The 13,253-nt window shown below is 35.9% G+C and overlaps 1 protein-coding gene across 1 annotated transcript; it reads right to left on the bottom strand.

Annotated features, from left to right (window-relative positions):
• Window positions 1–2,862: 2,862 nt before the first annotated feature.
• sh3glb1a (SH3-domain GRB2-like endophilin B1a) lies at window positions 2,863–11,978 on the bottom strand. Its single transcript, XM_084102840.1, has 9 exons — window positions 11,593–11,978; window positions 10,486–10,627; window positions 9,373–9,501; window positions 8,978–9,111; window positions 7,771–7,863; window positions 4,511–4,600; window positions 4,286–4,386; window positions 3,989–4,199; window positions 2,863–3,900 (listed from the first exon to the last, which is right to left on the bottom strand). The coding sequence occupies exons 1-9, from the start codon at window positions 11,653–11,655 to the stop codon at window positions 3,793–3,795; spliced, it is 1,071 nt and encodes a 356-aa protein (XP_083958966.1). The 5' UTR covers window positions 11,656–11,978; the 3' UTR covers window positions 2,863–3,792.
• Window positions 11,979–13,253: the final 1,275 nt, after the last annotated feature.

The raw sequence follows: 13,253 nt of genomic DNA, 5'->3' as shown, positions 1-13,253 counted from the left end.
CAGAGGCAAATCTCGTGATGTGGTTGAATGTGGTATGGTGATTTGTCCATTAAAACCAATCCTCAAAGAACCTAGTTATTTGATATTTGAATGAGGAACTGGACTGACTAAAATATACAAGAAATAAACACACACACTTTCATATTTCATATCAGTGTTTTTGTCACCATGGTAAGCAATTATAAAATAAAATAAAATAAAGGGTTAATTGGGATCTATCTATCTATCTATCTATCTATCTATCTATCTATCTATCTATCTATCTATCTATCTATCTATCTATCTATCTATCTATCTATCTGTCTATCTCTGTCTGCCTCCCTGTCTGTCATGGTATCATGTTCATACGTTGTTGTTGTTTTTTTGGACATAAACCATTATATTATTTAAAGGATGCTGCGGTGCCATCTAAATATTTATATGGTAATTATTTATTTTGTTTTTATCATAGTAGCCTAGGCCTATATCCTCGTAAAGCCACAATCATTTTTGTAAAAGTTTTGAGCCTAAATTTTTTAACTTGTAAAGTCCAAAGGACTCCAAAAAATAAAAATCTATAAGTAGCAAATACATTACAGAGGTTGCGATATAGTCTTTTTTCCCTATTGTGACATATAGCCTATCTGAGTGAAACAACTTCACGCAGACTTCATCCCTACAGGGATGATATTTTGTAGGCCAACAGCCGGAAACGAGTTAGCATGCTAGCATTTTATCACTTCCAGTTTCTTCTTCCCTAAGTCACTGGGTTTTTTTGAATGGGATTTGGTTAAAAAACGTGATTAAGGTCTGTGGTTAAAGGAGAAGTTCACTTTTAAAATGAAAATTCTGTCATCATATAATCACCCTCATGTTGTTTCAAACCTGTATGAATTTCTTTCTTCTGCTGAACAGAAAGGAAGATATTTAGAAGAATATCAGTAACCAGGCAGTTTTTGGGTCCCATTGACTTCCATAGTAGGAAAAAAATATACTATGGAAGTCAGTGGGACCCAAAAACTGTCTGGTTACTGACATTCTTCTAAATATCTTCCTTTCTGTTCAGCAGAAGAAAGAAATTCATACAGGTTTGAAACAACATGAGGGTGATTATATGATGACAGAATTTTCATTTTAAAAGTGAACTTCTCCTTTAACAGAAGCTCAAGATATATTCATGTTTTATTCTATGAATAACACCAGTAATAGTCCACTCGTGATTTTTTTAAAAGCTTTCACGTGTCTTGAAAAAGGCGGTTGCTAATAAGTTGCTAAATGGGACTACAGACGTTGAATGTCAAACGTCATCACAACGAACAGGTAAAGCCACTTTCACAGCCTCATTGTGTTTATAATTGCGCTCTTGCAAACTATTCTAACTCACACTTTCAGGGAAAATGTTTTTTTTTAATAAAGACTGAAAGAGTTTGAAGCTCGGTGGTGGTGACTTTAAAGTCGAGCGACCATAGTGTAAGCTAAAAGGTTAGCTTTTTATTTCTGGCTAGTGAGTTGTTTCTCAGTATCATAAACTTTTGATGATCACAGAGCTTATTTTTTGTGATAATTCAAAAGCATGCAGAAAAATCCTATTGGGTTTTTGTTGAGGGAACCAGTGTGATGCTAACTTCCGGGTTGGCCTACAAAAATAGTCATTACTGTAGCACTCCATTGATTGTTGGATCATTGTGGTTTTCTATTGGTCAATCTAATGTAAGTGACAGGTTGTCCCACCCTCACACCACCAAACACGTCAACAGAGAAGTTGCTGCAAGAGGGAGGGGGATTTTTATTTATTTAATAAGATATGATTGCGATAGAACATTCATTTAAAATAAGGATCACGGAAAAAATCATGTAGGTTTCTAGCCTAACAAATACTGAAATGTTCCATTAAAAAAAAAGAAGTGTGAATTTTAATTTAATGGTGACTGTAACATTATTCTGGCTTGAGTTGTTTTATACAGAAGCAGAAAGGAGCACTTCTAGGTCAGCTCTCACATTGCTGTTTTCGGGAAGGAACTGAACATGCCCTCTCGGCATGTGAGGCTGAGTAACGGACAGCAAGTGTAAACGCCTGCTTGTGCTGAGCCACAACAGCACAGGAAGTCAACAGCCTGTTTAGCACAACTTCCTCTTAACCCTCCCCTCGCTGACCATCCACGCACTGTTTACACAAGACAAGAGCAACTCCAACACATGAGCTGCTCTGTCATCCTCACCTTACAGCATGTTATATGTATATATGACTACGCATGATTTTATTGAACAACGAGGATCGAGTTTCTTTTTGATTTTTTTACTCTGTTCAATGAAGATAAGTATGTTCAAAAAATAGGCTTCCTATATAGGCAAACAGGTAACTGTTACATTTAAGAATATTACTGTATGAATTAATGCATATAATGACTATATGTGTAACTTTAAGGCACTTACCGATTCAAAAAGGATAATTTAGAAACCTAAAACCATTAACGTTACCGAGTGAAAAGCCTGACCTCTACTGACATTTGAGAGAACAGTCATTCATATTTCAACAATGCTGTGTGCGAAATAGCATACTACTGCATTTAATTCTAGAAAATAGTATGTGAAACAGTATCATGCAACCATAAAATGCTACATTGTTTATTGTTATCCTCATGTCCAGTCAGAAATTGGCGTCCAGTTGAAATCTTTGAAATAAAAACTGCCATTTTGCACATTAAGTACATTTTTTTTGTTCCTTTCTTTATTGAATGTTCTTATAAGAAAATTAGCATGTCACCTATTATACTGTATACTGCAGAAATAGTTCAAATTAGTGTCCTATTCCAAACATGAAATTAATAGCAATAGCAAACATGAAACAGCGTGCACGAAATGAGACAATTCAGAATCAAAACACAGGAGGGTAAAAAGTCTACACATTTTTATTATGTAATGAAAACATTGTTTATAAATCTATGATAGTAATCAGAATTTAAGCAGTTAGATAACCTGTGCTTTTGTAGTTATAAATGTAAACAAAAAAAAATGTGCTTTTATTATAGAGGATGGCATAAATGTGTAAAATTAGCACTTTTTTTTGCTCTAAACAATTTAAAAACATCAACCTCAAGACGATTGTAAGGCACATGGGTATAAAAAAGTAGTTGTTTGTATCATGAAATTAATAACTGGATCATAACAGGATGTATCCTTACCATGCGCTTTTTGAAAACTGCATGAATATAAAAAGGACAGTTTCATAATTCATAACAGGAAAGGCTGTCTGCGTGCAAATAAAGCATTTTCTTTGTGTGCTCAAACTTTTAACACAATGAAGAGAAATGTAAACTGCAGAAGATAATAATTGAGGCCCATGTCAGCTACGATGTGGCTGCATAACCCTGAAAATAAATTATGGCATATTCATATCTCCACTTCTACAGGAATTGCTTTGAAATGTTCTAGAACCTAATAAGAGTTCATGTACATAATGGAAGCCACTTTCAAATTCATAAAAAAGACAAATCAGTCTTAATACTTTCTTGTTGTAAACACATGTAAATACTCAAATAATAAGTCACTCTTGGAGTTTTTGTATAATAACAAGGCATGTTGGCAGTAAACATGTCACATCAAAAGCATTTAAAAAATAATTCTGCATTAATTCATTTGTAAACAGTCTTCCGGTTAGGAACCTCTTCCCATACTGGGACTGCAAGACGTCACATCCAATGAAATACTGTTGCATGTGAGCAGCGCAAGACGTCTTGTTTGCATATACGGTACGCAGCACAGCTGGATTACACTATACCGATCCGTTTTGGTTCCAACAACACTCGTTTTCTTTTAATTTAGCAGCTCCAAGTAGGTAATGGGCACTTTTCCCTTCTGAGTCCCACGTTCCCCCATCAGCCAATCAGAGTCCATGCCTGGAACGCTGCTCACCATGATCACCTGAAAGAAAAAGGACATGCTATGCCACTAGGAATTCAAACCAAGAAAGTATTATTCAAAATCAGCGACACACAAGTGGGCCGCCTACCTCATCGGCCAATAAGGAGAGCTCGTTGCTGCCCGCGGCGTCGTAATCGTACAGCACTCGCGCTTTACGGCTCCCGCTGAAGTTCTGCAGCTCGGTGAAACCTGAAGACGCATTGCCTGTGGTGGAAGGAAGAGGGGCTGACAGTGGCAGGATGGGTACGGAGACACTGGCCGTCGACTGGTTGTTGTTGGAAGAGAAAGCCGAAGGGAAGCTGGAGGGGGGAAAAATTCCAGATGAGTTAAATAATAATTCAAATGATTCTAAAACAGAAAAAAAAAAATACTGATTATGTCTTACTTTCCCAACTGCTTTTGGAGGTCCACCATGTACTGGTAACACTGGGCGTAATATGTCATCTGAGCCTCCACAAAGTCATTTAGACAGCGGAGATGATGGGCCTGGGGAAGAAAGAAGGTTGGGAGAGAGAGACGATATGGTCAGACATTGGGGTTTTCGAGTAAAACTGAGGGCTTGTGAGATGTGGATTGGCAGTGAGCGGCAGGTTTTCAGATGAGAGCTCACATGTGTACTGCTGATTCCTTCCAGAAGAAGCCTGGTGATTTCTGCCTGTCTGTCAAACTCACTCTGTGTCATCTTCAGATCCTGCTCGGCCTGAAAGAGAGTAAGTAAGTAAGTAAGTAAGTAAAATTTATTTATACAGCGCCTTTCACAGACACAATGGGTCACAAGGCGCTTTACAATAGACAATAAAACATAATAAAACACTTTGAAATCAATTGAAACAGATAAAATTAACAACATCTACAACATAGATCACCCAAAAGCTAACTTAAACAAGTGAGTCTTCACTTGTCTCTTAAAATTGTCCACATTCTCAGCAAACCTAATACTGATCGGTAAAGCATTCCATAGACGAGGTGCGATAGCGGCAAAAGCTCTATCCCCACCTGTCTTTAGGCGAGTTCGTGGCGTAGCTAGCAGATTTTGATTATTAGATCTGAGGGACCGGAGAGGTGTATGAAAATGAATTAAATCCGCAAGATAAGAAGGTGCCTGGCCATATAAGGCTCGATATGTTATGGTGAGAATTTTGAATTGGATCCTGTAAGTTACAGGAAGCCAATGAAGGGAACAGAGTATTGGGGTGATGTGGGTGCGCCTATTTGATCGGGTAAGTAACCTAGCAGCTGAATTTTGAATGGATTGTAGTCGATGAAGAACAGATTTGTTGAGTGAAGAAAAAAGTGAGTTACAGTAATCAATACGGGATGAAATAAAAGCATGAATGAGCATCTCCATTTCCGACTGAGAGACCACAGACCTCAATTTACTAATATTACGTAAATGAAAAAAACAAGATTTGGTCAAGGATTTAATGTGGGTTTCAAAAGATAAGGATTTATCAAATATAATCCCAAGGTTCCTTAAACTAGGCCGCACAGCAGATGCCAAAGGTCCAATGTCCTGTATAATCAGAGTGAGAGAAATAGTCAAGGAATGTTTTGCTGATTCAGCTTAAAGTCGGCATGAAACGGAAGTTGCGATAGTCTTTTCTTCCCTATTGTGACGTATATCCGAGTGAAACGGCTTCTCCAACAAGGAAAAATGTAGAGCGGGAATTGATATTGATAAGCATATGAATATGCATTTTTTATAAAACAGTAGGGGCAAAATACCTGGATGATATTCTGCTTCTGTTGAGATTATGAAGTGATTACAATATGAGGCAATAAGTGAATTTAGATGCAGTATTGCCCAGTGTTGTAAACTAAAACTGTTAAAAATAGTTTTTGGTAATTGTAATAAAGCTGACATTAAATCAAATCAAATATAAATATTAGTTTAAAATAAAACATTTAAACAAAACAACTGAAATAAATAAGTTGAAGTACTAAAATGACTGGTAAATTAATATGACAAAAGCACATAAAATGATCAAAATATGAATAAGTAATATAATAGTATGGGCATATAACAATGGTATGGGCATTATAATGATAAAAGTAAATGATTATTAAAATAAAATAAAAATAGAGATATCAGATAAACTAGTCAACAGAAAGCAAGTTTCATGCAAGATCCTTTGAGTGGACCTTGAATCTAGTTTTTGTATTCAGTTTGCAAGCTAACAGCCTGCTAGCTTAGCCTCCTAGCTTAACACATAGTTTTGATTAGCCATCAGGCATTGAGGAATCTTACATAACACCAGGAACATAAAATGTTGGAAATTACAGGCAAAGAAAAAGCCGTGTGAACACAGGCAATACTGCCTAACTGATCCACAATTTCCAGTTTATCACTGTAGAGCGAAACTCATCACGACACAGACTGCAGTTTTCATATTAGCGCCAAGATTCACAGATGATCCAAAATGGCAGAACATTCTCCTTACCTTTGTCACTTCCTCTGCCCACATCTGCACAGCATTTGAAAACAGCAATAATATATTTAGAAATAAAACTGAGGATTAACACTTAAACATCTACACAGACTACAGCCACAACATTAGCAGCTAGCATCACTGAGGGAAATTTAGCATGGTAACCCAAGTTTCCACCGAAATACCAGTTACTATAGTCGTTGTGACTAAAACAAATGGTAACACTTTACAATAAGGTTCATTAGTTAACTACATTAGTTAACATTAACTAATAATGAACTGCACTTATACAGCATTTGTTCATCTTTGTTAACGTTAATTTCAACATTTACTAATACTTTATTAAAATCTTGTTAACATTAGGTAATGCACTGTGAACTAACATGAACAAACAATGAACAGCTTTATTTTGATTAACTAACATTAACAAAGATTAACAAAAACAGTAGTAAATGTATTGCTCATTGTTAGTTCATGTTAGTTAATACATTTACTAATGTTTAATAAAGGAACCTTATTGTAAAGTGTTACCAAACAAATAAATGCATTTGATTTCTTTCAAACAGACACTTTCAGAGTCATTTTGATTTTTGATTTTGATTACAGTGGAGTGATTACGAAGTTAACACAGTTTTATAGTGCTAACAAGAATCATAATATGGTATTTTGTCAAAAACTATGGTTAGCATGATTAAGATTGCAACACAAATCACTGCTGTTGCAGCAATTGACTAAGAACTACTTGCTCACTTCACAGTATCGACGCAAACTAAACACTTCCCATTTTGGAAGAGGGCAGCTGTTTGTTTGGGTACTAATGTGTGTATGTGGGTGTGTATATATATATATATATATGCGTGTAGGTTGAGTGCTGGACTTGAGGAGACAATCTTGAAGCACTTCTGTACTTCTCTTGTGAAACTGGGGCCAAGGGCGAAGAGCAGTTTTGAAATGTCATCACGATGTTGAGCAAACATAGATATCCTCTTTCCAAACTCTATATGCACAAAAAAAGGAACCTGGAAACACACACACTGCTAATATCCGGGACAAAAGAGCTTAATCAACAACTTAAAGAGGAACTAGCATGTCTTAAAAGTGGCTCTTCTTAAGCAGAGTGGAACTTGGCACTGGAGATAAACACACGCAGACCAACCTTCAGCCACTTTACATGGAGAAAATTCACCATGAAGGAGAAATTGGCAACATAGCCAGCGTCCCCTGGTGGAGGGGTAGATCCGAGAGGCTTTCGTGTGCCGACACAAAAACAAGAGACAGTTCAGAGCTGCGTTTAGGAAAGATGGCAAGTGCCATCTCTGATACTAGTTTATGGGCTGTAGCTTATATTTGTAAAGCATTTCCAGTAGGAAATTCTGAGACGTTATATCATATTTAAAGGGAAAATGCCATTTTAACTCGTGTAGAAGCAATAGTTACTCACCAGAGCTCTGGCATCAGCCATTTTGGCTTTCTTTAGCTTGGTCTTTGCGGCATCAAGGTCCAGTCTTTTGTTCTGAAGCAGTTTACGCTCTTTCTGTAAAGAAGCAGAAGAGTTTGTTTTGTTAAAGTTGGCATGAAATGATGCACGGATAAATCATTTGTGTATAACAAACACTGCAATATTCCATAAAAAAGGAATTTACAGTTAAATTTGCACTGTTAAAAACTGTCTGACATTCTTTAAGCTAAACCTGTTATAGCTTCACACATTTAGTTTCAATGGTGAAAAAACACATTAAACTCAATTGAGAAATATGATTAACTTTTAAAAATTAACTTTTCTATTTTCATACAGAAAAATAAATTAGTTTATCCATGTGATGCAAAGCAGAATTTTTCATGATCCTTCTAATATGCTGATTTGTTGCTCAATAAACATTTCTTATTATTATCAATGTTGAAAACAGTTGTGCTGCTTAATATTCTGATGGAAACATGATATATTTTATTCAGGATTTTTAGCGCAATTTTCCAACGGACAAAATTGCGATTGTTAACTCATGATTTCTGTTCTGTCTGTGCGCACCAATCTTGCACTTCTATCTCCTCCTCAACCAGACCACCTAGAGACTTCGGGTTTTCGGCATTATGTTAAGGAAGGTCTAATCTCGGGAACGCACACAAAAAAAAAAAAAAAAAAACATAAAAAACATAAAAAGATTTACTATCTCTTAGTGTTGTGATCCCATGACGTCAGAAAATTGCGCTAAAACACTCACTGAGTTTTTATTACTTGTTTTTTTGTATATAGGTGTATATAGCCATGTTTCTAAATCATATCCACCTTATTTTTCAACACAAAAGTAAGCTATTTTCTGTGAATGTGTGAGACTTTCAATTCATTAGCCGCTATAGGGAAATAAGAGTAGAAAAGTGCAGTAAATGGCAGAAAATTGTGCTACAGACCATTGTGTTTATAATAATTATATAATAATTAATTATTTATAATAATAATTACAACAATACATTAAAATAACACTGTAAGAAATGACAGTTTGCAATATCAAGCAGAATAACAAGCTGTTTTGTACAGCTGATGTGGCCGGACACATTCAACTTACAAATGGCCTCGGCCGCACTTACGTGAAAAATAAGGCGGGTGTGTTTCAGAAATCAGTGTGTCAGTTATAAGGGTTGCCTGATATTACCAATATAGTCTTGAAGTCTCCTTCTAAAAAGTTGCGGAAAGGCGTGAGGAAATTGATGGCAGAGCTCTGAATGAACTCTCGCTCCGCTCCTCCGATCTGCTTCTCCGTCTCGCCACACTTAATCAGAGCGTTTCCTGTGGACAGAAACGGACCAACTGTACAATATACTAATTCAATATCATCAACATGATCTTAATCAAAAGATTAAATATTTTATCAAAATTGTGAGATGTCTAAAGGCCATTCTCAACTACCTAACAGTCTGCTAGTGTTTTAGTAGGTGTTTACATTCAAGCAAGGGGAAATGGGGTACTGTCAATGGACTACTATTATTGAATGAGGTACTATGAGCACTATGGGTTATCCACTATGCTGCCTGTGTGTTTGGTGCTTACCGTAGGCTGTTCCAGGCCCAGATTCATTCCCAGAGTCGATCATGGATTGCCCCAGAAGCTCATGGTTGTTCATCCGTGTTGGGGCCTTCTTATCTAGTTTTTCATAGAAGAATTCTTCTATTCTGACATCTGAAAATGCAGATAGTATGAATAACATTACAATACATATTAACTCTATACTATTGATCAATGCCACATAAAATTAATATATTATATTTAGACTAATATTTACGAGTAAAATGGGTACTGTATTTACTGTAAAAAGTGGTAAACTGTTACCTTATGGAGTTCTACTTGATCATTTATAGATTGTTGGTAACCAGACCCCAACCCCAATGGATCCCATTTGATTCCGTAGTATTTTTTTTCCTACTATGGAAGTCAATGGGGCCATCAACTGTTTGGTTACCGACATTCTTCCAAATAGCTTATTTTGTGTTCAGCAGAATAAAGAAATTCATACAGGTTTGGAACAACTTGAGGGTGAGTAAAGAATTTTCATTTTTGGGTGAACTATCCCTTGACCTTATTGTAATGTGTTACTAGTTTTTCCCCCTTCTTTCCAGACATGACTAATAACAATAATAATTATATTTAAAAAGTAAAAAGAATTAAAATAATTCCCAAATAATTAAAATAATTAAATACTACAGCACCATGGTTGCATCCTTAAAAAGCAATCTCTAAATACAAAAAAAGAAGAGTAAAGGAATGTGATTTTTTAGATGTGATTGAGTAGACAGGTGTGCGTGCTAGATCTGTGTTTTAATCAGCTGCTACTTTGTTCCCTCCTGTTGTGCGAGTGTTTTTCTGTCCTGCTGATATTTGAAAGTGGTGTGGCACCATAGTGAGGCTCTAACAGCTGTAGTTATAGTTACAGACTTTCTGACATTTTGTGAGATTTGAACATGAGGAAAGAATAAATATGGATGGGTTCCAGAGAAGAGGAACCTTCTAAGAGAAATATAATTAAATTGTACATGCAAAGGTCAAAACATAAAACAAACACTAGTAGTAGGTCCTCGATATCTTTCTATGGGGTAAAATAATTAACCGCTGATTAGATGAAGATGTCAAAGCTAATGAATCATCTAATCACTGAATGGATCTTACTTGGGTTTGGCTGCAGTAACACTTCCGTCTGCTTCAAAATCTTCTCTGTCCATTGTTTAGTGCATTCAGCTCTGGTGAGGAGATTCTCCAAATGTGCATCCAACTCTGTCTTCTCAGCCTGGCCAAATTTTTCTTCTGTGAACTGTATGTGAAGACAGCAGGCATTAAAAAAAAAGGTTTGCCCATATTACTGCCACAGATATATTAAACAATGTAAAGTGTTATCACATGTAATACCTTCTAATGTTCAACATTTTGATGTAGTTACACACACACGCAAAAATATATCTAAATACATAAAATCTATCTATCTATCTATTAAAAGTATACCTTATACACTAAAAAGTGGGCCAATTTAGTCCCAAGTAGTATTGAAACAGTTACAGTACACTTACAAGTATATAGCCTACTTCTAGTACATTGATTATTTTTTACTGGATAAAGTATACTTAAAAATGTACTTGAACTTTACTTAAGTATAGGCTACTTTTTGGTAAAGGCTCCCAAAAAGAAAAGCCTAGAGCTCAAACTAATGTAAAAACAAACTCATACTCATAAGTCGACATAGGCAGCGTTATGAGGCATCATCGACGTGTATTTTTTCTGCAGCATCAGCACATTTGGCAATCTCCATTATGATGATGGATAAAAATACTCTCTGGCTAGACAGCTCAGTAGGTTTTAAGACACAGCCTTTGTGTTTTTGTGCTGAGCTCTGCCGGATTAAACTCTACTTTAGCCCGTTAGCGTTAGCCTCACAAACTAAATCTGGACAAAATTTTAAAATGTCAGTGTGTATTTTGACCATATGACAAATTATGCATGTCTAATCGACATTACTGAGCCTTTAATGTTTGCTTTTGCCATAAAATCAAGAAATAATGATATTTCGCTGCTAAATCGATTAACAAACCCGATTTAGAACACGAGAGAGAAAGAGAGGCCCTGAATAAAAGAGAAAGAGAAAGAAAGATACAGAAATACAACATTGGAAATCTCTTAAAGCGCCTTAACGTCCAAAATGCCAGTGTTTAGGATAAAAGTGTTGAAATAAAACCTAAATAAAAACTTTACGCATCTTTACAGAAAATCTGAATCTTCACTTACTTGCACCGCCCGACTGAATAAAGTACCAGCGTCCGCTGCCAGTCTTTTCACGTTAAAATCCATCTTTAACTTTTCAATATAAAACTATTTATTAGAAGAGGGCGCACGTCAGGATTGTGTAAATAAACGTGTTGACATCAATGTTAGCCTTTATTACACCGGCCGGGTTTTTTTTGTGTGTGTGAAAGTATGACTGAAGCAACAGCCGGAGAAGAGGAAGATCCACCCACGGATCTGATTACTGCGAGCACAGAATCGGACCTGGACCTCGAGAAGTGTCCGGTATAACCGAATGGGTCCAATTGTGTGCACCTTCATCATTATACACTCCGAAACGCTTTCGGGACTTCAAACGGAAGCATTTTCAGCAACATATTATGTTGCTTAGAGATCGTGATATTTTGTTTTTTGGCCCAGCCTCAATCTGCCACATGAGTCAGGCTTGTTTTTTCATGTTTGGAGGAAGTTTTGAGGTGTTTTCACATGTGAAGATGTCATACTGTGCTTTTTACTCTTTCAGTTAGTTAAACTTTAATCAGGTTGTGTGTGTGTAACGGTATGGTATTTATGTGTGCATAGCACCATCTACGGGTCAAAAAAAGTTGAATCCAAGAGAATTATGTGTTGTTTACGGATGAGCTTTTGCTATCTATCTATCTATCTATCTATCTATCTATCTATCTATCTATCTATCTATCTATCTATCTATCTATCTATCTATCTATCTATCTATCTATCTATCTATCTGTCTGTCTGTCTGTCTGTCTGTCTGTCTGAATGGTGAAAAAATGAGAGACTATGTGCTAGTACTTGGCCTTTAAATAACTTAGTTAATTTTTCAGTGTGAATAGAAAAATTCATCTGTGGAATAATTGTCTGTCACTGCATATAGTTATCACCACTAGATGGCAGCATGTAGCATCAAGTGTTCTGGAATCCTGCTCACCTGCCTGTTAAGACTTTAATAGCAGATACGAAATGGGTGGATCACGGAGGGTTTTGACTTTTGGCATTCTTCAAATAAAATAAATCACGTCATATTAAATTTCAACTTTATTTATAGATGTTATTATTCAACCCAACATTTGTTTTTTAAAGGTGCATTGTGTAATATTTAGGAGGATCTGTTGACATAAATGCAATATCATATACGTTTTCAGTGGTGTATAAAGATCTTATTTAATGAACCGTTATGTTTTATTACCTTAGAATGAGTCATTTCTATCTACATATGCCGTTCTATAAACATACATCTTTGTAAAGAAACCTCATTGCTTATTAACTGGCTACTTGCTGTCTCAGACGAAGACATCTTTTCCTGTCGGCCACCGTAACTTCTGTTGGTTACAATTAGATGCCGCTAAAAAATTACACAGTGCACCTTTAAATGGGTGTTTCTGAAATGTGATTATATCTATAGGCCTAAATTGATAAATATCTAGATATACAGTATATTTGTATTTGACTGCATGGGGCTTTTTATCACACATGAAGGTACATTTTAACTGAAAGGTTTTGTTCTCAGGACAAGGACATTTTTCATGAAATCCAGGTCAGGCAAGCTATCACTTAATTAACTGAGGCAAGTTGTCATGTTTTTTTTTATTTGTTTTTTTTAAATGTTATTATTAGGCTAGCCAACTATTATTTTACAATTTATT

The sequence above is a fragment of the Abramis brama genome (assembly GCF_963993115.1).
Source record: "Abramis brama genome assembly, chromosome: 24".
NCBI classification, from domain to species: domain Eukaryota; kingdom Metazoa; phylum Chordata; class Actinopteri; order Cypriniformes; family Leuciscidae; genus Abramis; species Abramis brama.
This window is presented reverse-complemented; position numbering and strand designations above follow the sequence as displayed.